Genomic DNA, 27,477 nt, shown 5'->3' on the forward strand with positions numbered 1-27,477 from the left:
GAGAAAGATGCATGCTGCAGTGTTTTAAAAGCGACATTTGTTAAACATTGTTAAAACAAAATACATTTATTGTAAACGCTTTTGTGTTATTCGCGAGGAGATCCTTTGTTAACTCAATAATCTGTCATTTGTCCCTGTTGACGCATTTATTAAATCTTACATCCTCTTCTTTTTGAATTTATTGTTGCATGCTTGACACACCAATCTATTAAAACTGTTTTGTCGAATGTTTTTGTTCAAAATATCCTTTCTCAATTAAACGCTATAACTTTGAATAATATAGTTGTAAAATATTTAAAATTAAGTCGTTAAACAGTAACGATATTTAATTTGCGCGATATTCAATGCCTCTAGTCCACGTTTAAGCCCCGTCCACACACGGGCCGTACTCATGACCTCGGGCACATTTTTTCCCTTTATGGACCTCCCGGCCGGCAAATAACATATATTTCTGAAGTTTGCTTCCACTTGATGGCAAAATTGTACGGCGGTATAAAGTGTCTTCTTTAAAATAGATTGTTCACGGCCTCTCTATTTTTCAACGCAATAGAACGCGAGAGAATTAGTTAGCGAAACACGAAGAGGTGGAGAGGCTGTCGAGCGGCACAAGCAAAATAAAAAATCTTTTTCTCGCTCCTCGCTTACTATCCCCTACCCCAACACCTCCTCGCAACTCCTGTTTCGCGCTGGCGTCCAGCTCTCTCGCGATTCTTTCCAAATTTTTGACGATGGAAGAAAAATACGAGAAAACAGAGGGCTGTAAAACTCATTAATTATTCATGCGGGTGCAAACCAATCCTAGCACAGTATTCATATCACATGTACATAACTGTAAACCCAAATACAAATCAAACAGTAAAATTAACTTTTGATACAAACTCCTGCTCAGCTAATTAGTATTCATTAACTTTTGATACAGATCTCTACTGATTCGCATAACAATACTTTGCTTTCAATGGGCCCATACAGATCTCCCGCTCATATTTTATCTACTACTTATCGTTAAGTTCTGGAAATAACTGACCCTGAAAGTAGCAACCCCTTCGAATAAAGCGATAAAATTTCACGGTTGTCAGCAAGTTCCGAAAGAAGCGACTTTGCACGTTAATCAGAATCAAGGGAATAACATATGTTTATAATCCATTAAATATTTTTCGCAAGAGCGTTTGGTCTAAACACGTCACGTGATGTAGCTGTTAAAATAATTAAGCACAAGGAGAAATTAAATATTTTTTATACCTTTATTATAACTAGCTAGCTGTAACAATCACCTTGTTAATGTATATTGGTCAATATACATTTCAATTTCATATAAATTTCATAATTTATATTAAAGATTTCTTTAGGTCGTGAAGTATGATCGTCCGGATGAGAGTAGTTCTGAGAAGACCTGTTCTTGGTGACTGACGTTTCGACAACCTGAGCGGAAGTCATCTTCAGAGTCAAGTGAAAAGTTGTTGTCAGTCGATGATGTTATAATTCTGGTCCGTTGAAGTTGATTGGTCACTTAAACAGAACCGACAAACGGACCGCCAACAGAACGACTTAATTTGACTAACAATAGACGGATCGAAACTGACCAATTACTGCCGACAAACTTTACACGAGTCTTACAGCCAATAACATCACGGCTGAACTGACCAATCAACTTCAACGGACCAGACTTAAACCATCATCGACTGACAACAACTTTTCACTTGACTCTGAAAATGACTTCCGCTCAGGTTGTCGAAACGTCAGTCACCAACAACAGTTCTTCTCAGAACTACTCTCACCCGGAAGATCATACTTTACGACCTACTGATACTCCTGGGTTCAAACCATTTACTATAAAGATTTATTTGTTTATAGAGCTTGTGTCAACAGTTTAGAAGAGCTTCCAGATTAATGACAAATATTATAATGCAGAGTTTGTTCGTCAAAGACATGCAAATTGAAAAGGACTTTTTCCATGATTTTCTGAATACATTTTTAACCCTCTATCAATTTTGTTTTGCTTTTCAGCTCTTTTTAAAAAGAAGTGTACATTTTCAGTTCTCATCACCTAATTAAAGAAAATAAAACTTTAATTTGCGAACCTCCCAGAATAATTTGTGCTCTTCAAAGGTCTGCGAACCTTTTTGTAAGGGATGGTCATTCATATAAACAAAGGAATTAATGTAAACTAACAATTTAAGTACACATTTATTGAACAAATGCATTAAGTTGTGTTCCAGAACCAATACAGCAAAATACTGCAGATTTGTGTTTTATCACATCTACGTTCTCTGTGATCCGTCAAACTGCTTTAACCTGCAACAAAGCAAACAAGAAAATAAGCAGATAGGATTCACACGGTTAATATAACAACACTACTCTCATTCTGATCCTTCGGGCTCGACCTGCTTATTACTCAGTTCTGTTTCGGCGGTATTCCTAAAATCAGAAAACCCAACAAAACCCAATGAATGAGAATCATCAAGGGCGCATTCAAGAAAGTCCAGCGATTCATAGACGTCGCGTCCACTAGCTTGTTTCAGGCTCTAGGTAGTTAGGGACGAGCGGAAAAACGCGGTTGCACGAGAGAGGGAAAACAGAAAGACCAAAGGTGGATTGTAAACGTACGTAAAAATGAAATTTTACGCGCGCGATAACGTGCGTCGAATTCACGTTGTCCAATTTCCAATGCCACATTTTTTCTTGGTATCTACGCACGTGAGTGTTTTCAACTTTTTTCGTGGCTGTCTGCGGTTACGCAGCGATTTACCCAATCATACTTTTGGATTTTGTCACATGACACCACTTACCATGTGGAAAACCATTTTGCTTTAAATCGCCGTCGATTTACATGGGAAAACATTCAGATGTAGAAGAACTCCTCATCGAGAAAGTGCGAATATTTCCAGCAACAATCTATAGAATTAACTACAGAACCAAATTACACGAACGCAGTAGTGAAAGTAAACGCCTGGCGTCAGGTCACGTAGGCTTTGAAACTGCAATCCGGGAAGGTCGTCTCAAATCTTTTTTTTACATGATGGTGTCTTTCGGAAGTATTTTTTAAAATGCCTCTTGGCCATATTCACGCATTTCTTTTACTAGCGTGTGGTACAAAGTGTTTGCATGGCAGCCATGTTGGAAGAGTCAAACAACAAGATATTTGCATAAAAATGTTAAATGATTTTTTTCCCAAAGGAAAAACAATTTATTGTTTCACTCCTCCAATATGGCCGCCGATAACACACTCTATTCACCAACTTGATAATTGAGGATGGCGGGAAATTACGTACGTTCAACGCACGTAAAAAAAGAAACGCTTTTTATTACTTTTTACGCCACAGTGGAAATTTGCGTTTTACGTACGTAAATATTTACGCGTCAGTGAAAATCTACCTTTATTACTTTTTACGCGACACTGGAGATTTGCCTATAGGTGGGTTCTCTTCTTGTCGGGTGTTGTTTTTTGTCCGTGTTTTAGAAAACTTTTCTCGTCCAGCTTAAGGTCGCGCAGGACCCTTGCAATCATTAGTATGTATTTAAGAAAGAAAGCAAGTCAAAGGATTGGAGTACTTATGAGACTGAAAAACCTGATACCAACAGAAGCAAAGCTGCAACTATATAAAGCTGCCATTTTACCACACCTAACTTACTGTCACCTCACCTGGCATTTCTGCAAGGCTAGCGATAGAAGAAAGCTTGAACGCGTACAAGAAAGAGGACTAAGGGCAGTATTTAAGGATAAACAATCTTGCTATGAGAAACTACTGACAAAAGCAGACATACCATCGTTGTACAACAGGCGATTACAGGACATTGCCATCTTTATGTATAAAGTTAAACATAAATTGCTGCCCGAGAGACTCAGTAATCTCTTTCAATTAGACAGTGGCTTTTATAATTTTAGAAATCGTGAATTTGTTCAACCCCGATTCTCTTCGGTAACATTTGGCAAACACTCTCTTCGATACCTAGGGCCCAAACTTTGGAATGCTCTCACACCTATACTAAGAAATTTACCATCTTTAAAACAATTCAAATGCGGTATACGTGGTCGGGACCTCACTGCGCTGGCTGCTAATATCAGTGACTGTCGGGGATGCAAACTATGTCAAGAATGACTGGCAGCCATGACATAATTTTTACTTTTTAACATAATTTTAATTTTTATATTTTAATATAGATAAAGAAACAGAATTTTAATATATTTGTACTTAGGTTTTTTTTTTTCAAAGCCTTCAATTTTGTGTCCAAGTTTTCTCCGCCGATATAGAATTTCAAGAGTTGATTCGCGAGGAACATAAACTTGGTGTACTCTATTGTGTTCTGGCTAGAGCGAATTTTTAAATTTCCTTCTCAAAATGAAGATAGCATGTTTCAAAGTTTAGATTTCACATTTTTACGCTCTTAGAAGCCATTAACTTGTAGCTGTTTTTGAAATCGAAAATTTCGTTCTAGTGGGAACACAAAAGAAGTTACGATTTATCACTAAGCTATATAATCATTTAATTTAGTGCACTGTGCTAGCTGAAAACTTGGACACAAAATCGCATTATCTTCAGTTAAACTTTTAAGGGCTTGTAACATCACAGACAACGGTCATCTAGAACGTGATGTCGTGATGTCTATCAACTTTATTGGTCTTAGAATTTTACAAATAAAAGAAAAAAGAAAAGGACCAAAAAGGAATTGCGCGAACGGGAAAATAGTAACCCATGCGGGGCGCAACCCTAAAAACTAAAAAGAATGGCGATAAAAATCTTAAATTAATAAATATATGTATATACAATAAATCTAATTAATTACTATAGTTAAAAATTATAGTTATAAAATCTAGTTAATTACTTATAGCTAAAGTTATAAAACAAGATGCAGATAATATTAATTACAAAAATTAAGAGCGGTGGCAAGGGCAGTTACGGAAGAGGAACCAGGTGCAGGGCATGTCAATATCATAGGTAGTGTCCAGTAGAGTAAAATAAGTGGCGCGCAGAAAATATTTGAATAAACTTGGGCTAGAAAATTTGTCGTGAGGGGCGAGGTTACAGATAGTGTTCCAAGGTTTTACAATTCTATTGAAAAAAGAAGCTTGAAAAGTTGCGGTTTTACAGTAAGCAGGTTTAAGTACGAGGGTGGGGTTCTTAGAGCGGGACCGGCCATGCGTGACAAAAGTAACATATTGATCAATATTTAGGTTAGTGTATCCAGAAATAAAATCTCTCAGTAAAAGGACAAACATGATGTAATTCCATCATCCCTGAGTATCCTTATTAAATTTTAGAGGAATCGATATTCAAAATGTAGCGAATTAAAGCTTTACAAGATAGCACTCCAACAAGAAATTTGACTAATGAATTTATTAATGAGCAAGGGTCCCGCGCGACCTTAAGTGTGACCTGTAGAGTGCTTATCATTGTTAGTGTACATTAGTATAACAATATATCAAAACTGGGTTTGCAGATTTGCCAAAATCCTTTCATATACATATTTAACTATATAATTTTAGCAAAACATAAAACATGACCTCTCGTCTTCCATTTTGAAGCCCTTTCAGGAACCCTTGTGTTCCATTAAATTATTCAAACTTGTCGCATGCTAAAGAATATTTAGCACCTGGAAATGAACGCCCGTTTATTTCAAAGTGCTAAAATATCTTGGGAATGCGGCAAGTTTGAATAATTCACTGGAACACAAGGGCTTCTGAAAGCGCTTCAAAATGGAAGACGAGAGGTAGCTATCTTCACGTACTAAATTCGGCGAGTTGCATCGAGACTACCGACCCGAAACTAGATAAGGCCGTTTGTGTACATGCTGGATTTTCTCATACTTAAAAATAAAAGAAAAAAAATCGGTAGTTTTTTTGTAGTTTGAAAAACAATGAATATTTTAAAAATACATTTTACGCACCGTAAACATCTTCTGATTTATTTGCTTATAACTTTTGATAGGAGTTTCCGATCCTTTCAGAATTTTCAGCATTGTTTTACCTGGTATTAACCTTTCAAGTAATCAATGCAATCTAAGCATTACACAAGCGAGCGTTGTTGTAATAACTGGTAAAAATACACAAGCATAATATATTTGAGTTAAATTTAACAGTCAACTGTGCAGCAATTTCTACCCAGCTGATTTCGTTGAAACTTGCTCACATGAATTCTTGGATAATTTGAACTTATTTACAGCAATAAGAAAAAATCTATCTTCGCGTTTAGAAAATATTCGCGTTTTATAAAAAAACAGGTTAATTTAAAAGTGCTAATATTTCGTGTTCCTTGTTTTTGTTTGTTCCGAATTTTAAAGAAATTCAAACATTTTTTTCGACTACCAAAAATCAGAGAAATCGGTTAAGGTTTCCATGCCCAATAATCGATTTAAAAAAAAGCACCTCCGCTCCCGGAAATACCCACGGGCCACCTAAGTGGTAAACATACTTGTGAATAGAGACGTTCTTCGCCACTTTTGTATCTTACGTGATGTCTGTTGAAAATTAATTAACAAATAAACACACCAAGAGCTCGCTTTATATTTTTCGTGAATACATCGCTTTATTCGAACTTAAAAGCATTATAGTCGCCAAAAAATTTCAATATTTTCTGGCGTTGCTGAGGATTATCCTTCCGATATTTGAAGAACATGGAAAACGAGTTTGTTTGCCTTCAGCACAACGTGTTGACATTGTGGTTACGAGCGTTCTTCTGTTTGTATAGTACACCATGCTGTGTAAATAGTTCACATCGAATCCAAAACAATACCGACCAACCAAAAACAGCAATGCGACGTTTCTCTCGAGCCTTATTTTAAAAGTAATATTTTTATAATGCGCAGTTCCTTCTCTTAGAATTATGCTCGGAAACATCAAAGGAAAAATATTCTGCGGAACAGTTTCAATAATAATATCCAGTATTACAAACTTTCAAAATGCTTCCCGAGAAACAATTCTTTTTTCATTGGAGGAGGTTGCCACTCGCCCACATGTCGCCATATTTAAATATAGTGGACAACCAATTCCAAGAAATTTCCCAGAGTTTAAGGCTTTAGTCGATCTTATTTTTTTTTCGCTCCTAGCGAGGAGTGCCGAGGTAAGAGGGAGGCTTATCAGGTTCTGCACCGTAGTACTCACCTTTAGTGTGTTGTAAAGGCACTTTGAATTAATTGATTGAGATGTCGTTCATGTTTGCCGTCCCTAACTGTTCTCTGTTTTAAAGTACTTATCCTGAACTATATCAGTGACGGTAACACTTTGGGGGGTAACGTCTTCCGCTGTTTCCCTTATCATAAAAAAATACTATAACGGAACTCTTCCGACCAATGCAGGCTACGGTTCATCATAAACCATAAAAAATATTTACTGCATCCCCATTTGTTGCTACTTTTCCAGCAACAAATCTACTTGTCACCCTTGAAATCACCATCGCATTTTGCGTTGCATTCTGACTCATTCTTCTTTGTTTTTCCCTAAATAATCCCACAATCGCTCGCGCCGATACTCATGGCCCAGACTGCCACTCTTTTTCGACAAATGTTTTCAAAGTGAGCTATAGTGAAGGCCTTGTCCACCTGACGGATTTTGGATATTTTTACAGTGACACGAACTCAACCGGGGCCACCCAACGTTATTTAGCCAATCACACAAGACAAGTTCAAAACAAACGAATTGGAGTTCCTTGGTGAGGGGACCAATCACAGTAAGGGGTAATTTTAACAGGCAGGCTTTCAATTCTTTCATTTGTCATACCATTACGTTCCATTTCTGTTCGTTTATAAAATCATCTATGGCATTCTAGCTTTCGGTGATGGCTATTTCAGTTTCCACATCAGACGTTTCCCGATCTTTAAGATAAAACGGTAAAAATCCGCTTGGTAAATATCCATTTTCTTCGTCCATGTTGTAAGCTCTGTAAATTATCTGGCCTCCTCGCGATCGCGCTCTCTTTTAAACGCGTTAAAAAAAACTACACAGGAGCCTGCTACAAAATAAAATATCAATCTTTTTGGTAGTTTTTACGCAGGTTTAGCTACAAATTTTGAATTTGCCGGCTTTCGAAAAAAAATACACGACTTGGATCGTTTTCATGGAAACGGTCCGTATGGCAATATCCTAACCAAGAAAGAACCAATCAAAACGCTCGGATTTCCTAAGATCTGTCTTTGCCATATAATAACATCAGTTATTAATAGTTGTGACTGATTAGACGATTGGTTTTTGACTTCGACGTTGGGGATTTTTGACTACATCAGTTCGCCGTTAAACAACGTTAAAAGATTCGTCGAAGTTATCTTATTTAATTCTTTCCTTGGCTATCGCTATTTTTAGCAAAAGTCTTGTCGTTCCTCGCCTTTTTTTATTTCTTTTATGTTGCTCGTTGTTAAAACGGCGTGTCGCTTATCTGAAATTACCCTAGGAGGGCCTCAGTTCTTTCAGAGTTTGCTGTGATCGGGGTGGGGGGGAGGCTACCTTTGTTGCGGCATAGCGGTGCAGGGCAACCGAGTGTGCGAAGTAGCTATTGAATGGTTCCAAAGGGCATAGTGAAAAGCTTTGGATGGAAAGTTCTTTGTTTAGTTCGCATGTTTTGGTCTTGACTGTGCACAAAACACAATAGCTATCCGCATTTTGTTTGTTTGCCCGAAATCAAAACAACAAATTAAACAGTGATTAAGGTGACCATTCTAGCAAAAGTAGGGCTTGTGAATTGTACTTATTAAAATAACTCCAATGATTCTGAGATGGGTTACCATTTTTTGGTTGTTTAATTTCAACCGTGATAAATGTTCCGCTTGTTATTCCACGCCGCCAAAACATTCTCAGTGTTGTGAAACATTGGTGAGAAATCTGGCTGAAAATGCAATAAACATCTCAGCGGCGTAAAACATCAAATCCAAAAACCGCCCCTGACTTATTCGCATTTCACACGCATGCAGTCATTGGTATTTAAGACTTCCTGAGAAAAACAAAAGTTTGGGTGACGTCTTTCTTAGCAACGGATTGATTGACACAGACTTGCTTCGTTTCCCGTTTCCCAAAGAAGAGTGCCGAATTTCTCCCCTCCCCCCCCCCCCCGCATCACCCCCCGCTGGGATGAAGAATATAGGACTGTGTGCACAATCTCTAACACTCTGAAGTTAAATTGTACATTGTTTCAGTAGCTTACTGCAACTAAATCAAGTAAATCAAATGTCCAGCATAGACGTAATACTTTCTTATAGTTAGTACCCTTTCAAAATGTCAAAAACGTTTCTTCCCTTTAATAGGACACATTCGATGTTATTTCGGAAACAACAACAGCAACAAACGCAGGAAGGCGCATTGGAACAATAACCATGGGTGAGGGGCATGCTCTTTGACTCCCAGGCAAAAAAACATATTTGGCGCTGTCTGATGCTGTCTGTACCTCAAAAATACTTCTGGCTACGCTCTTGGACTCTTGATGCTAAGCATTCCATGGTAATCAAAAGCAAAAAAACCCCTTTGTTTTAGTGCACTGATCGGCAGTCGAGACAAATTCGGCAAGACGTGACGCGTTTTATGGAAAAAAAATGACCGATAAAAAAAATCACGATTTTCATAAAAAGATGGCTGGCAACATAGCCAGTTGATAATAATTAAATATTCGAGGTGTGTGCACATGGACATAAAATGCACAGGGGAAATTTAGCAGGATGACAAAGCGCGAATCCAGGTTAATGGATTTCTAGCAAATCTGCAGTCCCCACTTTAGATATTCAACTTATTTCATTTCGGAATCAAGTCAGTTTTCTCATTCCAATAATGATTTTCTAACATTTGCGAAGAAGATAGGTAAGCTATATCAGGGATTTTCAGTAAAAAACAAAAACAAACACGATGTCGTATGACCCTCGCATTAAGTTTATTAAAACATTGTTTAAGAGAAACCCCCTTTGTCTTGTTAACTTCAAGATCTCTTACACAGTGTGGCTTCAACCTGCAAAAAGTAAAGCATTAATTAGTACATATGATCAAAGAAAGAAACCACAACTGCAGTGCATACGTACAATTTATTATATAAACTGCAGTGGTATTAGCAAATCGAGAAAAATGTATCACACATGTGTCATAAAAATCAGTGCGGCGCGAACCAGAACTGGAATTGATGACGTTTTCAAAATGGCGCCCGCCAAGGGAAATGGTAGAGTTTTAGTCCGACGGAAGTGCCCAGTCCCACAGTACTTGGGAACGTAGCCGAACAACAAGGTAACAGAGAAAAATGGCGTCGCCGGGCAGAGGAAAAATGATTTTGGAGACGAAGAGCCACCAAGCCCAAAGATAGGTGCGAGCTCCGAAAATCTAAGAACTCATTGCTATACGCAAGACAAGTGGAAAACATGTGTCGCGCAATGCGATGAGGAACCGACGACTGCGCGTGGAGGAGACACGCGGAAAGGTGGGGAACTGCAGAGTCGATGAGACAGCGCATGAGAACGAAGAGGACACAAGACGAGGGCCGGAACTGGACCTGCCCCAGAGAGGTCCCCACAAAATGCAGAAGTTGATGTGACGCGGCAACCAGAATACCCGGCCACAAAGAGAAAAGAAAGATGCCCGGCCAGTGGGCGGATTTTTGTGAGGACGGCAGGGTCCAGAGATAGAGAGAGGCCGCAGCAGAGGGGAGGACGAAGACACAACGCCCGCGAAATGGAACACAACGACAAAATGGGAGGTGAGGCCGTGACAAAGTAGGGGGGAGGGACTGAGGGGCGGCCCCCCACCCAGAAATGGACGAACGTCAGGGAACGAGGACGCCCCACGAAACTCCGTCGAGGCGGGCCACGCGAGTTAGTATTAAAGCGCCGCCCAAAGAGGCCACCAAAAAGGAAAGGAGGGCAAAAAGGGGGGGAGAGAAAGGAAGGAGAGAAACGGAGGATGCGACCCACCCGAAGACAAGAAAAAAGAGAGGAAGAAAACAAGAAAGACCGCCGCAGGGAGAAGAATTGATTGGAGAAAAGAAAGGGGGGTGAACGACAAGAGGAAAAACGAGAAGCGGGAGCGCGAACCCACAGGGACGGAGATATGGAAGAGAGGGGACGCATGCTACACCCACAGAGCAGTCCGCGGAAACAATTTTGGTAGGAGTGAGCAACAGGAACAATATCCAGTTTGGTTACGCGCCGCACTGAAAATGGTATCCACACATGTGTGATATCATTTTTGACCAATCAGATCGCGAAGTGTGTCGTGTTTCAATGCTCAATGAGCCAAATATATCGATATTAAGTCAAAACATCTTCGGATCTTCGGAAATGTTCGAAAAAGTTCGAAAATTGTTCGGAATCATTCGTACGACCTTCGCACAACATTTTGAAAATCTTCGAAAATCTTCGGAAAATGGTCGGAAATCTTCGGAAAATCGTCAAAAGCGACGTAATTAGTAGGTTTATATAATAAACAGAATAATACATGGTTGCTTGGATATATGAAATTTATCTTCTCGTGTTCAAAACCAATATCTCACTCGTGAGCCATCGATTTGAACACTCGATGATAAATTCGCGCAACCATCCTCCTTTTTTTTACGCGATTGCGCTTTAATCTCCGAATCTCTTAGGTATTTTCAGTTAATTCGAGGTTTTAGTACTGATTTTATTCTGCATTTCTGCGTGTTATATTCTTGATGTTTTCATGGAGACGAAGGGTGTCATGCCCGCAGAAAAGAAGCCAAAACGGCGAAAGAAATCGAACAAGCAGTTGTTTCCCGCTTTGATAGCTGCCGAATTTATAGCGGCGAACGATTGTGGTTCTATTTACGATAAAAAAATGAGTGCATGGCTAGACGAATTCCTTGAGGGCTGAGCATTTATTCTACATCCAACTCGGAGGGCACACGAAACGAGCTTTAGTTTTCAGCAACAATATAGCGATAGATGTTCCTAGTGTGCATGCCTTGAAAAGATCGAATTTATATCGATTATTCAAACCGCCACAAGAGGATGATCGGTGCTTTTAACTTTTCGGCACAATAACCTGAGTACGAGACAACTCATTGCGTTTTATTTTCAACGAAAATATTCTTGGAGTCTGGATCCGTGATGTTTTCCGCCGGAGTTTCTATCGTTCGGATGTCTGTTAAATGTAGATTGTCATCAACACTATAGTAACGGTAAGCCGATCCTTGGAGTTAACTGTCAATACATAATTAAATCTAACACCTTGTGCGACAAAAACTGGAAAAGCTTTTTCGTCCCCATTCTCGGAGACCCAGGGGTAGTTAGTCGGAGTGACGGGTAGCTCATCGGGACAACGGGATTTTCGGGCGAAAGTTTACAACAAGCTCGGGAGAGCACTTTTCTTTTACCGAACCAGTTCCACAAGCGTTTGAACTCCTTCCTTCTGATTGGCCAGAAAAACAGTTTTTCTGGCCAATCAGCGAGGATGACCTGGAGAGCGACTCTGACGTCGTCTTACACGAAGTTATTTTCCTCATAGACTCGTCGTGGTTGTTTAGCCTGTCCATCGGATGATTTTATGTGGCAAGTCTCAGATAAAAACAAAACAATGAGAAGGAGAAGTGTTATTCCAAGAGAAGTGTTCATCCATCTGGAAAGGATGATATTTAAGTCCATTGTAGGCACCCATACACCATTTTGTCATTGTTGCCTTACCTTGTATCAAGATATTCTCTGACTGACTTCTCTTGGTTAAAAAGTTATGGCCTTGTTTGTTAAAGGATATCGCAGGCTTTCTAATATCAACGTTAGAGTGGTACTCAATAAAAAGAAAACAAAGCGATCTTTGAATCGTCCTTTTGGAGGGCCATGTGTAACAAATCTTTCGCGATATTAACCACGTAACGACGATAATCGAGGCGTGTAAATGAACTTGATAAAGACGAAATGGTAAATATCGCTTAGCTACGCAACAATGTTGGGGTATGTTGTGTTGAAATGTTGCGTGCGTTTGGCCGGGCCTTTACTAGTACAGAATACTCTAACCAACTATACTATGAAGATACATTGCAAGCAGCAAGGACAATTGCCTGCCGCGTTTACGATTAGTGGGCTTGCATTATGCGAATAACAGCAGTTAAAAGGGATTAACGTTTTAGTTCAATGAGCTAGGTTTACGACCTTTAGAGCGATTGTACTAGTGTCCAAAGTTGGTTTTTAAGATTACTGTGTTAAGTGAATTGTTTAAAATCTGACGCCAGTCATAAGTAAACCAAAACCAATCGCGACTCACTCACATGTTTTCCCCAACTTCATGTATTAGCTTCGAGTTTTGATTGGTTTACAGGATTGAGATTACTTTGGGTTTGGTTTTAGGATACTCAATTAAATGCCGCTTTATAAAATTGCTATTAAGTGTTCACTCACCGACACATGACAGCGGTGTCCCTGACCATTCCATCAAATCAGAAATAGTCACATAACATGTTCTTTCCTTACTTCCGAGAGCTTTGTACCCGTCAGTGCATGCCATGTGGCAAACTGATGCATATTCATTCGAGCACTGACCAACGAAAAAACCGTGGGCAGGAACAGATAGGGATTCACAATGACGAACTATGTAAACAATTATAAGTATAAGTACAACATTAGATCTAAATTAGGTATGAAGTTAAGTTTATTTGGTAATAAGACCCATGCATGCACCTGGCTTAGATATTGCTCGTTGTTCTTTTATTGGTAAGAATGACATGTAATCCACTTTCAAGCCAATTAATAATTTGAAACCAGATCAGTCAAATTTCAAATACTGTTGGAATGGCTAACTTTGTACTGGAGTTGTGTTGTCCTAATAACATATTAGTCAAATTCAGCCAAATCTTATGTAAAATGAATTTTAAAGCAAATGCTAATCAGTATTGAAAATAAATTGTCAACGCTTGGCATCTAGTAGGCTAAAGAAACAACAAAAAACAAACAAACAAACAAGAAAAAAACTTTTAAAAAGAGGTTTTACTTTGTATTTCGAAAAAAAAGACCTTGAATGTCTGCGAATAATTAGTCCCTTAATGTACAAGTCCAGGACTCCGACCATCAAGGTTTCATGCTTTTCAGAGTAATGCAGATTTTACACGAATAATGAGGGATAGAAGATTTGTAGCTCGGAAGAAATGATAAAGATGAAATGTTCAGGAGCGTGGGAAAAAGAAAAAAGTTGAGAGTTCGATCGAGTCCTCTACGGGAATCGAACCCATGGCCTCCTATGGTTGGTTAGAGCGACTCGTAGCTCACGAGGGAATACAAGAACTTTTATATGAAAGTTTACTCGTGGCCTCGCTTAGTGGTGTTAAAGGAGCCATGTCATGGTATTTTAAGCCACTTTTCCGATTAATTTCAAATCAAAAGAGACCTCAAAATAATTGTTTTGTAATATAGAAAGACACCAAAAAGGTATTAAAACCCTGAAAATATACAAGGATGAATTCGACTGACGACGATAAAGACAGAAATACGATTGGAAAACTTGAAAAAATCTGCCACATTTTTCAAGATGCATTGTCTGTGACATGCAGGGGCGGATCCAGGATTTCAAAAGGGGGGGGGGGGGGGTGGATGGCAGACCATTAGGGCCTAACCCTAACTTTAACCCTAACCCTTGGGGGGGAGCTTGGGCTACCCTTAACCCTAACCCTAAGTGGCGGCAGACGGCAAAACGTGGCGTAACAACAACCAGACATGAGCGAGAGCTGATTTTTTCTTTCTATCTTTATTTTCTATTTCAAATAAAGTGACATTTCGAATTTTTTTTACTGAAAAATGGGGGGTGGATATCCACCCTATCCACCCCCCCTGTATCCGCCCCTGACATGGCTCTTTTAACTACAGAAATCAGTCTCTCTGAGAGTGAGCGAACACCAATGTTAGCTGTGAATGTCTTTTATAGGGTTTAGGTCGAGATTTAAACACCCTCATATAATGTTGGCGGACTTGACCGATCAGACATCAAAAATGGTACATTGCATGGTAGATATTTTAACACCGTCATATTGTGTTGGCGGTCATCACCGTTCAGGCAGAAAAATGTTACATTTCAAGTGCCATTTTTAAGGGTCAATTTTTGGACGAGTATTCCCGTTCTTTTCATATCGATTTTCCCCTCATGTATATTGAAAACTTCCAAGAAACGCCAAAGTCTTTATGCAATAGCGAATAACCACATACTTACTGGTACATGGTGTTCCCTGCTGTGGGGCACCCGCGAATCCTGGTAAACATCTGCAATCTTGAATAGTAACGCTTCCAGTAATCGGGTGGACAGAATTTACCGGACAGGGTGTACACGCGGCTGCATGCCCGACAAAGTCTTTATAAGTGCTAGGCTGACATTCTACAATAAAAACGATAAACTGATATAGGTATATAGGTACTGGTTATTCTGTGGCTTTCTCTAGTTGGAAATGAAGTGGGGCGACGAGAGGGGGGGGGGGGGGCTTGCCCGAAGAAAGTGTCTTAACCAAGGTGTACGTATACAAAAGGGCACAAGTTTTACCTGATGGACTATAAAAAACGGGTAGGGTAAAACTGTCTTAGGACATGCCAATCGAACGGTTGATTTGTTTAAATATTTTACCTACATTACTGTGTGTGAAAAGGTTACTATTTGCAATCAAAGGAGCATGATAGTTATGATTACCCTCTGTCAAAAATGGTTTATATAAATGCGTAAGGGTTTATCAGAACTCCGGGCGGAGCCTCCCAATATAAAATATGTTTTAATACCAAGTCCTTCACCGGGTGTTTTCGATGGAATACCTGTAGGTAGGTGAGGGATGCGTAGAGCCAAGTGGCCCATACCGCCGATACCACTAGAAGTGTTTCTGCTCTTCCCTGGATGGGATGCTACTCCATCGCAGGACCCCCAGAATAAATTCGCCGGTACCCATTTATACACCTGGGTGGAAAGAGGCACTATGAGAGAAAAATGCCTTGCCCAATAACACAACCCCGAAAGTAGACAATCAGAGACGTGCTTGATGAAGTTTAAAACAAAGTCACTTTGTAGGTTGTTTTCTTACCAAGAAGCAGTTTTTAAAGTCATTTAAACCTTACTTGTAATGTTGAAGTGAATGTTATATCGAAAAACAAAAATCAAAAGCGAAAATAAAACAGTAGTCTAAAGCTGTGTTCACACTAGGCCGAAACATGATTCGTCCGATCACGAATGAAACATGTTTCGTTGTGAAAAGCGTTCAAATAAGACAATGATTGCGCGAATCATTATTGAAACATGATTATTCTGAACATGATTGAAACTTCCTCACGAGGTAGTTTTAATCATGATCAGACCAAACACGTTAAAAGTGGCGGACATGCGGTGAGGAGGCGAGTGCCCAAAAGCTTCAAATTTGAGCGTTCTATGAGCTTCTATAAAACCAAATGTTTATTTAAAATATGGGCTAATGAAGCGATACAACAGGAATTATCGGCGAAGGGTAGAAAGCAGAATATTTGGCAGAACAACGCCACGAAAATTTACGACGGCGGATACAAGCGCACAGCATTGCAATGCAAAAACAGACTTCACAAAAAAATTCTTCTTTTACCGAAGATAGCACAATTACTGACATCCATCGAAGGGCTTGGAAATAGACGGAAAGACAAAGATTTAATGGGAAACTTTATTGTAATTTCGAGCTATATTTTTCGGTTTAAGTGTACAAGATTTATGCAAGGACCGTCAAACCGCATGAATTACACACCGGGCATGAAACGTGTTTGGAACTGACACGTAATGTGAACAATGCAATAACAAACATGTTTAGGTGAAAAATGATCCGTTGAAACATGTTTCGGGTTAAATGTGAACGCAGCTTACGAGAGTCTCAATGGGCTTCACCGTTAGCCGTAATGACCAAAAGGATTTAACCGTTTTGGCGTAAACATTAAAAAAATAACCGTTAGACGTAAAATATTTTAAATGAAACGAACAAGCCAATAACTTGGGTCAAGGTTGTTTGACCTGAAACTTAACTGCCTCGTGGAAATTAGCGGCAAAATAAACTTTAAAATAAATTGGACAGATTTCTATTTTCTGCTAAGAATGGTCCAAATATGGTTTACAAGGTGAAAAAGAAATGTATTATTTAACACTTCTGTTAATCGTTTCTTAAAAAATTAACCGTTAGTCGCAAAAAAGCCGAAGTAGCACTTTAACCGTTAACCAAAAATCAACCACCCTACTGAGAACTTCGTCTAATTAAGAGTCGCCAAAGGCACAAATATTCCAAATTTCTTAGCCTACCTTGGCAGGGCGAACCGTAATATCCCTTGGGACAACTCACTGAAATAAAGAAAAAAAATGAGAGAAGCAAAAAATTAGCGGTAAACACTGCAACTTTGTACGCCATATAGCTTTCACAATTATGCTTCAGAAAGCTAAATGTTAAAATCATTTTCCTTACTCGTTTACCGTTTCTGTTAATTTTCGTTTTAATGATAACAACAGCTGTGAAAAAGGTATAAGTCTGACTAAATAATTACATCCAGTACTTGGTGGCGAAAGTTGCTGAGACTGCACGTTTTTGCCCTTGCAAAACATCTTGTAACGGGGACTTTCCTAGTTTGCACGCTTTAATGTACAGGCTGTGACGCTGTAAGCTCATTTCGAGCGTTTAATATTAAAGTCTTTTGCGCTCGATCTTTATGTTTTTACCTCCCTTGTTTGTTTTGTGACATTCTTGCACCAAACGATTAAATTTAGATTTATTGCATATCTATATAGCTACCACACACAAGTTTATTGACTTTTTTGCATGTTGTGTATGCCACCATATCTTGCAAATATGAATGAGCCAAGATTAACAAATTATTTTAATACAGAGGTCTCAAAATCTCCTAACGGGAAACCGTGCAGTCCAACACTGTATGTCCTCTGCACATTTGCATGGCGGCAGTCTTACGACTCTATTCAACTTAAAACTCATCCTTATAATACAGCTGACAGCGTATAGTGCCCTTTCTAAACAAGTGAGAAGCAAAAGTAAATTGGCCGACCAAATCCAAAACAGAATGGCAAATGTACAGATGTCACAAACAAAGTATTCTGTGTTGGCCTTGGCCTGTCACCTTCTTTTTCTATGCCAAAAATGTCATTTCTTTTCAGCCCGTTTCAGGTATTCCCCTTAATCCTGCGTCAGTTCTTCATCTTCTTTCCGCGCCGCCATATTGTCTAACTACGCCTTCCCAATGCATCATGGGCTATGGCACTCCTGGGCCACGGCTCTTTTTTGTTTTTTTTTTTGTTTGTTTTTTTTGTTTTGTTTTTTTGTTTTTTTGCTATGGCACTTCTGGGCCACGGCCGTTTTTTTATTTTTATTTTTTCAAAATAAAATAAAACAAATAAAAGAAAGATAAGTAAAGAAAGAAATATAAAATAAGTATAAAACAAGAAAAAATGTTAAAATACAGCGCAAAATACTATGGCACTGATGGGCCACCATACAGCACCAATTTTGGCACTCAAATGACGGTCATAATTCCCGAAGACAAAACTTTCCCGACATTTCCCATCCGAGTTGAGTGGGTAAAAGCTTGTAAGCTTAACGATAATCTGTTGATTTTTTTCCTCATGGCTGAATGGCATGTATTCCTTCTAAGGAAAACAATTTAAAGGCAATAGAAACACTATCCGCAACTTTTCCTGTATGAGGGTTTCAAAGTTGATAGGTATCGCTAAAAAAAAACTGGGTCGAGCTACCTTAAAGTAACATTTTGCGCGCTTTGCATCTTTGCATTGACTTTGTATTGAATTTTGAATTGACATTTATTTTTGACTTTGGGCTCAAAAGTACATAAAATGGTATGTCGTGGACTGAAATACTTTGCAGTTTCTATTATAATATCATAGGTGACAAATTACTCCTTAATTTTGGCGCGAAATTTCAACGTTAATTTATAATTTCACATGTGAAATTATAGAATTGCCATGGCAACGTAGTTAGCGGCAAGATGGCGTCCGGAATAAAAGACGTTTTAAAGCTTAAGCGTTGTACATTTTCGCTTAAATTTCATCTTAGCCAGCTAGCCTTGGCCATGTAATAAGACTTTTGATGATATTTTATATTTCAAAACGTCAAAACGACTTCAAGACTTACGCCAAATACATAAATGACATCGAGCGGAATTTTGAGGGTTATACACGGGCGCCGTTTTCAGTTCATTCAAGACAAACTATGAACATAATGTAAGAAATAATTGACAGTTGATTAATCTTTGAAACTTTTTGTCAACGGCAAAAAGGAATCTCTAAAAGGTTTTATTCAAAGACTAAAAAATCTTGCGAACTTAAGCAAAATGTATGCTTTCAACTTTTCAAAGCTCGGAGTTCGCGATGCAATATACCAGTCAAAAACCTACGATTGCAAGCGTAATTTGTCACCTATGATATTAAAATGTAATCAAATGGTATACTCGTGAAATTAGAAAATAATTTCACTTGCATTTTGTCAAAATTCTAATAATTATTAGAATTTTGACAAAATGCGCGTGAAATTATTTCCTAATTTCACTCGTCGCCATTTGATTACCCATACAAACAATTAGACTACTTGTAATTTTTATGAGCCATAGTCAACTCATGATCAGCTGCGCCTTGATATAGAAAACACAGACTCTTACTTGGTATAGCGCCGGACTGCCGTGCGAGAGGTCTCGGGTTCGAGTCCCAGACCGGACCAACACTCAGGGTCTTAAAATAACTGAGGAGAATATGCTGCCTTTGCAATGACATCTGCAAATGGTTAGATATTCTAGTCTTCTCGGATAAGGACGATAAACCGTAGGTCCCGTCTCCTGCATCTTCAGTGTTATAATCAGCAGGGGACGTTAAAGAACCCACACACTTATCGAAAAGAGTAGGGCACGGAGTTCCCGGTGTTGTGGTCTATCTTTGCGCATTGTGTCGTATACTGTGAAATGCTCGGTTTCATTAGCATGTACTTGCTAGAGCCCTAACACGGCTCATATATACCGAGGGTAAAAATAGTTTCAGTTCTTACAGTTACTCTAACTGTTTTAACAAAAAATATAAAATTTCAAATTAAAATTATCAATCACATTTCCAAACATTAAAATTAAATACTCTACCACACTCTTTTTTTTTCCTATAAGAAATATAGATTATAAATAGATTATAGCGTATGACGCTTCCGTTTTTGCTGTATACCATACACATGTATTATATGAAGGTATTTTCGTTTTATTGGCTTGTTTTCCGTTTAGAGAAAGAAGAATTGTATACGGTTTAGTTAAAACAAATAATAATATTGTATTTTACAAATTTTCAAAATCTAGGCCCCGGGTTAATTCTTGAAATATTCTTAAAATTTCGCAAGTCTCAGCCTCGGTATTCCTAAAAAAAATCAAATTCTTATATAAAAAAAGAGTTTATTTCATACATACTGAGATTTACAGTTAGAATTGATCTGTTGAAAACACGGTTCGGAAATTCTCGCAGCCAATGAAAACGGCGAAACGACTTTCTCACACGTGAGAAACCCGTTTCGTCCAATCAGAAAGCGGCAATCAAAACGCATCAACATTTTCAATAAACGTGGAGCGAACGTGGTAGCTTTGTCGATGGCGCTAGCTTTTTCACTGCTTGAAAGTTATCGCTTGCAGGGTTTTTGGCCTTTCGCAGTACATTTGTGGACGGTTCAAACGTTCTCGTTAACAACTATGGCTGAATCTTCTGCCAGTAGGTTTAAACCATTAAGTAAACCCATCGAAGAATATATTAGTTACAGAGCAGGAGAACAAAAACACTCGAGCAAAAACGCAGCGGGATGTGAATCTGCTTTCTACATTTCTGCTGGAGAAAAACGAACAAAGAAAAATTGAAGACATCCAACCAGAAGAGCTCAGCCGTTACCTTAGTGAATTCATTCTTAGTGTGAAAAGAAAAGATGGCCAAGACTATGAACCATCGAGCCTTCGAGGGTTGTTCTCAAGTTTTAACCGGTATTTACAAGAGAACGCAAGTACTCAGCGAGTATTATCGAAGACACTGTGTTTGATCAAGCAAGAAAATGTCTGGAAGCTCGCAGCGAACAACTGAAAAAAGAAGGCAAAGGGAACAAACCCAACGCAGCCGAAGCTTTGACTGATGTGGAGGAAAACATTCTTTTCGAAAAGAATTTACTGGGAATCTCAAATGCCGAAGCTTTGCTAAACACAGTCTGGCTTTTCAATTCAGTGCATTTTGGTTTGAGAGGCTGTGAAGAACATCGGCAGATGACTTGGGGCGACGTGGAACTTCACATGGAAGCCGACGGAACTGAATACCTAGAGTATTCTGAACGTCAAACGAAAACAAGAACGGGAGCTGAACCTCGAAATGTCAGAGCAGTTAAACCGAAGGCTTTCGCAGCACCAAACGGTCCACCTGAAAGAGATCCAGTTGCCGTTTACAAAATTTATTCCGAAAAGAGACCTGACGCGATGAATAAACCTGATGCATGCGCCATTCTATCTCGGAATAAATTACTCAAAAAGTCCTTCGTCGAAAAAACCGTGGTTTAATTCAAGTGCAATGGGTCAGAACAAATTGAATAGTCTGATGAAAACCATGGCGGAAAAAGGAGGCCTTTCACGTAAACGACTGACTAATCACAGCGCTCGAAAACGCATGGTACAAAAACTAAACGACAGCGACATACCTCCCAGTCACATTATGCAGCTCTCAGGCCACAAAAATGTCCAAAGCATTAACAATTATAGCCACATTTCCCAACAACAGCAAAAAAACATGTCAAGGATACTGAGTGCGACCTCGACTGAATCTTCTGCAAAAGTTCATCGAGCATTGGCTACAGAGAGTGAAGCTGAAACTCTGTCTTGTAGTTTTCAGTCGTCAAGCAGTCCAACATTGCCTGGAGCAAGTGTATTTAGCGGAGCCGTGTTTCATGGAGGACACTTTAACATTTCTATAAACACAGTAAGTCAGTCGCCTAATGCGTACTCAGCAACAAGAAAGCACACCTTCAAGCGTGTTAAACGTATTTTAGATTCTTCGGACGAAGATAGCCCTCCCTTGCAATAGCACGGTTACGTATTCTTAGTTCTTATTTCTATATTTCATTCTTGTACTTGTTGAGTGAAAAACTCTTGATATTCGATTTCTTATCCAATTAGAAAAATTTTAAGACACGAGAATAATCTCATGAAATGTCTTTTTTCAACGATTTTGTTGTTATTATCATTTTGTAAATTAGCGTGCTTTCATTTTGTGTGCTTGTACCGGGGTATTATAACAATAAAAAAACAGTTCAGCGTGGAAAAATCTCTGTATTTATAAAATAAACAAATTACAGCATGGAAAGTGCTTTGTACGGTGTTTACGCACTCGTTGTTTTGTATCAGAAATCTCACTCGTTCGCTCCGCTCACTCGTTCGATTTCTGATACGTCAACAACTCGTGCGTTAACACCGTACGCGCGCACTTTCCATGGAGTAATCTATATGTATTCGCCTTATTTTCAACTCCGTAGGCGGACATTTGCATGTGTTCGCAGGCTTTTGCACAATCTACCATGCTTAATGTATTTCTTAATAGCCTGCAAAATATTCAGCCTCACCGAAGGGCCGCAGAGCAGAGCCCCATACCCATATTAAAATTAACAGACCCTTGCTTTTTGTTTTTCATGGCCATCATGACTAGCGGCATGGCTCACGGGCGCGTGCGACGAAGTTGCCCAAACATGGCGGCCTTACTCCAGAAATCGGTTTATGGTTATGGTTAACGCCAGCTTACATCTTTGATATTGGACATCCATGTCATGGTCAATTGACAGCTGTCAAAACAAGGTATCCGCTGAACAGTATCACATGACCATATCGCGGGCTCACATATAGAACTCATCGAGGTCGAACGGTTTTTTTTATTTACCACTGACCAAATAATGGTTTACATTGGATGGCGGGCTCAAGTGCTATATTTTTTCTGTTATTGGTAAGTAAATTGGTAGCTCCGCTTTTAAGGTTGGCTAAATCTATTTAATATGTAGTTGCGTCGTGTAATACATTTGCGTTTGACTTCAACGCGGCAAGGTTGCGCCACGTCAAATGTTTTGTTTGATCAGAAAATTTTCGAAATTTCTTTGTTCTCGCCAAATGTGAGAGCACTTTGTAAACTCATCAATTGAACACATATTGATGAACTTTACATTAATACTCGTCAATTTTACTTTGTGCTAGCCAAGTACGGATTTATAAAGTTCATCCTAATTAACTGCAATAAGCCTGTCGTATTTATTAAAAGAAAAAGAAAAAAAAAGCCAAATAGGAAGAAATTATCCTTATCACCATAGCAAGCAGCATTTACAGAAACTCACAATTTTTTTACTGTGCACATATTTATCGCGTTGGAAAATAATAAAAACGTGTGTTTTGAGGTGTTTTGATGCCATTTCTTCGGGCGAACTGAAACATATCTTTGTAATGCATGTCTTTTTACTTTTTTTTTTTTTTTTTTTCTATGACCCAACATAACATAACTTTATTATTTCTATAGCGCAAAATCCATGCATATATGATCTAATGCGCTTTGCATAAATAGTTATCATAGTATTATGACAACGTTATTACGCACAAAAATTTCGTTATTGTAAGATAGTTAAAACCTTGAAATTGATTTCCTTCACGTTGGCTATACAATTCAGAGCAGATTGGCATTTTTGTTTAACAATACGTATGGATTCTCAGAATATAATTACAAAAACAATATATAATTATAATAAAAACCTTCCCAAAATCCTTTGCAACTGAAAAATCGTCAATACCAAATAACTTGGTCAGTTTGAAGTCAGCAGGAGTAGTACGTCGTATAGAAATAACTCTTACCATAAACTACTTCTTGTATAAGTCGTAGGTTGATGACGTCATTAGTCACGTGACTTTGCTCAGAAGTTCGTTTTTGCTCACTGTGACGAAAATAGTTTATTACTAAAAAAGCAGTCATTGCAGTTTGAAGCACATTGGTGTGAGGCATTTCGGACTGCCCAGGTACCGAACAAAATATCAAAATTAAGGTAGCTATGCACAATTTTCAAAAAATGGGAGTCTGGGTACAAGTGCGTATCTGGCGTTGCATTAAATGCGAGGTAAAAAGAAATTACATGTTGGTAGATACTTATATGTGAAGTAGTTTTTAATTAATCCCATTGTTATGACGTCATCGGTCACGTGACGGAAACGGATCACATTTTTAAATTCGCTTGAAAACTTTACTAGAACCTCTCTCTTAGGATCTTTTTTAGCAAAGTTGTAGTTTTTTAAATAGTGTTTTGAAAAATGGCCATTATTACTTTTTCGTGAAAAATTACGGCAGTAAAAAATACAATTGAAAAGTTTGTTGGCTTCCTACTCAACGACCATTTGCATTTGAAATAAAAGAAAATTTTGCCAAAGGCTTGAGTGTATGCTCTTTATTATAGCGTTATCACTTTCTTTTCATTGTAATTGCTTTGGGCGAGGTGGGATGTAATTTCTTTCAGACAAAGGAGTGGCGCTTGGGGAGAGTTTAAGCTGTCCCCCCCCCCCCCCCCCCTGCTTGCGGATTCCCCGCGGTCCGTATTGCGGGCGCATTTTCAAAATGGCGTCGATCGATCTAGTGTTCTCTGTGTTCTCTAGTGTTTTGATTTTGCAATTTCGAGTTCTATAGGATAGTTTTGTCAATGTTCTTTCTTCTTGACGCGATCACGAGTCCCGAAACAAAGGGGTATGCGATATCCTTTATTTGTATTCCCGATACTGGAGAAAAATATGGAATGAGGAGAAACGGTGGAAGCTTTTGGCACAAACATTTCTAACAGAGACTTAATACAGTGAGGTCACTTCAGGTAAGCGTTTCTCATTGTACTATAATTTCATTTTGAAGACTGGCTTAAGCTTATGTCTTCGGCGTTTATGTGAAGCTTTATAAAAGTGCTAAAGATAGAATCGTACTAAAACTTAGCTGGTCTTAGCTCACTGGAATTAAAGCCGAGCTCGGCGATAAAAAAAAATAGATCTTGTAGATTTTGAGGCGATAGTGTCATAGCAATGTCACTCAGTTCATCGAGGCATGTAAATGTTATTTATATTTGTCATCTGAATGTTAAGCTACTTCAATTTAATAAGAATCGCATCCTTTCATTATTTATACGTGAGGAAATGTTTGTCAAAATATTGACCATGTGGTCATTTTCGGCCGCAAAGAATTAAATGAGACCATTTCTGAAGTTTAAATTTCTATCTTTCCATGATGTGTATTGTATTGCCAGACATAGATTGACGTTTCTTTTGCATTTTGTTGTATACAGGTAATTTGTGGGATTATTAGAATGTCTAATTTGTAAACAGGATTTACAGAATTCAGAACTGAGGACTTTCTGAATTACTGGTGAATTAAACTATGGATTATAACAAGTTCTGGCAGTTATTGTTCTCTTTAGCCAATCTCAGCAATTCCCAGGCCCGGCCAGGGGTTTTGGGTATACGGTATCTTGGGTGTTTTTAACCAAAGTATTCGGTATCTTTGTGCTGAAATACAGGTATTAAGTATTAAGTATTAAGTATGAATTTTTGGAATTCTGTATATAAGCGTAATGTGAGTGCATGCTGCCAGTGGGAGATGGGGAAGGGAACAACAATCCTTAAAAAAGTTGTTTGCAAGAGCAAAAAGGCTCAAATAAATTGTTGCAGACATGAGAAGGAGAACACTGATAGTTTGATGACAATAGATAGTCAGCCATTTATACATCATGATATAAATCAACATTTTCTGAGGGAGTATGCTCCCAGACCCCCCTAGGCTGTGGTCACATCAACTTATTCCCAATCGGAAGCTGCTTAGTTATAAAAAATGTCATTGAAAACCCTGAATTACTTGTTTGTGTAACTGTAAGAACCCTGATCAAAAGAGGTGAGCGCTGGTCACACGAAACACGTTGTATACAAAAATGTTCACAAAGTTGTTCACCCAGGTGCTGCTCACTGCAAACATTTTAAAAAAGAGGAAAAGGACATGTTTTGTTTTAAATTCTATCATGAAATAACCAACCAAGGCCACTATCTGGACACACACAAAAAAATTGTCTGCAGCAAGTCACAGCCCGAAAAGAATTGTTTACACAGACAACAACATATTAAAGGTTGTTTGTCTTGGAAAAAAAAAATTGGATCCCTCCCCTCCAAACAAGTAATTGTCCGTCCCCTAGTTACGCCACCCTTTGTTATCAGATTTAATAATTTTAGGTATTTGGTATCAACGTTTTTGCAGTTTTCAGGTATTTTGGTATCCCAGGGGAAAAAATGGGGTATATTGGTATCCCACTACCCCCCCCCCCCCTGGCTGGGCCTGAATTCCCATCCTCCTCTCTTCACACATTCACTACCTGAGGCATTTTTAAAAGATCTACTTTTTGACCAGACATTTGTCTAGCTGTTTGACATTTTTTTAAGGCATGTACTTTCAGTTGTTGGATGGCCTTCAGTAGCATTTTAAACTATGTAAAAAATTCAAATGAAGACTGACATTTTTTTCTGCAAAATTATGATTAATGAAAGGAAGGGTGCAAAGAAAATTGATTTCTTCCTGGCCTGACCCAGGTAGACTGTGCAAGGTGAAACCATTATATGCTTGCCCAAAGTCCCATGTTTCTCTGGAAAGATCAACAACAAAAAATAAAAATCCATAAATGTCATTTGGCTATCTAGCAAGTGGAAAAAATTATTGAATCCACTAGCCCAACATTAAAGCAGTCAGGGTTTTTTCACACACTGAAAAAGGCCATTTAATATACAGTCTGCATGCTGGAAAAATAGCAATTTCATCAAAATAAACAGTTTTTGTTTGTTTTGTTTCTATTTACAGGTGACTTGAAGAGTGCAATGACATTCCTCTTTGTCAAAATGAACTCAAAAATACACATTGTGTTAATGTAATAAAATTGTCACATGATTGATTCCCACATGTTGCCAGTTTAAACCTGAATATACTTTAGTAAAATTTAAAGCTATTTATGTAATATGAACATCCCAGAACCCAATAAGGCTACATGTGAATACTGACACTTTATTACATGTACATGTAAGTTTTGAAACCATTCTGGGTTCATGACAAAACTTTTTTGTTTTGGCATGATTGTAGATTACCCCGGCACTTTTTTTGCATAACTGAAATGACTGCCACCACAGTCCGCAGTCAAAATTTCATGCTGAACTGATTTTAATGTCACCGCGGTCCACAGTCCCATAGCGTTTTATTTGAAAATAATACAAAGTCTGCTAATCGCATGCCACCTTAACCTTAATGGCAGTTTAAGACCTTAATGGCAGTTTAATTATAATGTACCAAAAGTATCTATACCTACCCCAAGGATGGACCCTTCCGACCCCCTGGAACTTTCAGTTTAGCTTCATACTTTATTTTAAAAATTTGGGCTATTGCGCCCTCCCTCCCCTTCGGAATTTCCATTGACCATCCTTGGGGTGAGTATCGAATTTTCTGGAACCGCACAATGTAGGCATTTACTTATAAAAGTAAGCTGCAGATTGATACACACT

General features: G+C 38.5%; 1 protein-coding gene across 1 annotated transcript in view; it reads right to left on the reverse strand.

Annotated features, from left to right (window-relative positions):
* Positions 1–9,818: 9,818 nt before the first annotated feature.
* LOC144653600 (sushi, von Willebrand factor type A, EGF and pentraxin domain-containing protein 1-like) overlaps positions 9,819–27,477 on the reverse strand; it is a 21,638-nt gene continuing 3,979 nt past the window's right edge. Inside the window, exons 3-6 of the mRNA XM_078513639.1 lie at positions 17,177–17,215; positions 15,101–15,262; positions 13,303–13,491; positions 9,819–9,917 (exon numbers count right to left, since the gene is read on the reverse strand). Coding sequence (XP_078369765.1) covers positions 9,913–9,917; positions 13,303–13,491; positions 15,101–15,262; positions 17,177–17,215 — 395 coding nt within the window. The 3' untranslated portion in view covers positions 9,819–9,912. The remainder of the gene's footprint in view (positions 9,918–13,302; positions 13,492–15,100; positions 15,263–17,176; positions 17,216–27,477) is intronic.

This window comes from Oculina patagonica, chromosome 5 (assembly GCF_052425735.1).
Source record: "Oculina patagonica isolate OP01 chromosome 5, crgOcupat, whole genome shotgun sequence".
In the NCBI taxonomy this organism is placed as follows: Eukaryota; Metazoa; Cnidaria; class Anthozoa; order Scleractinia; family Oculinidae; genus Oculina; species Oculina patagonica.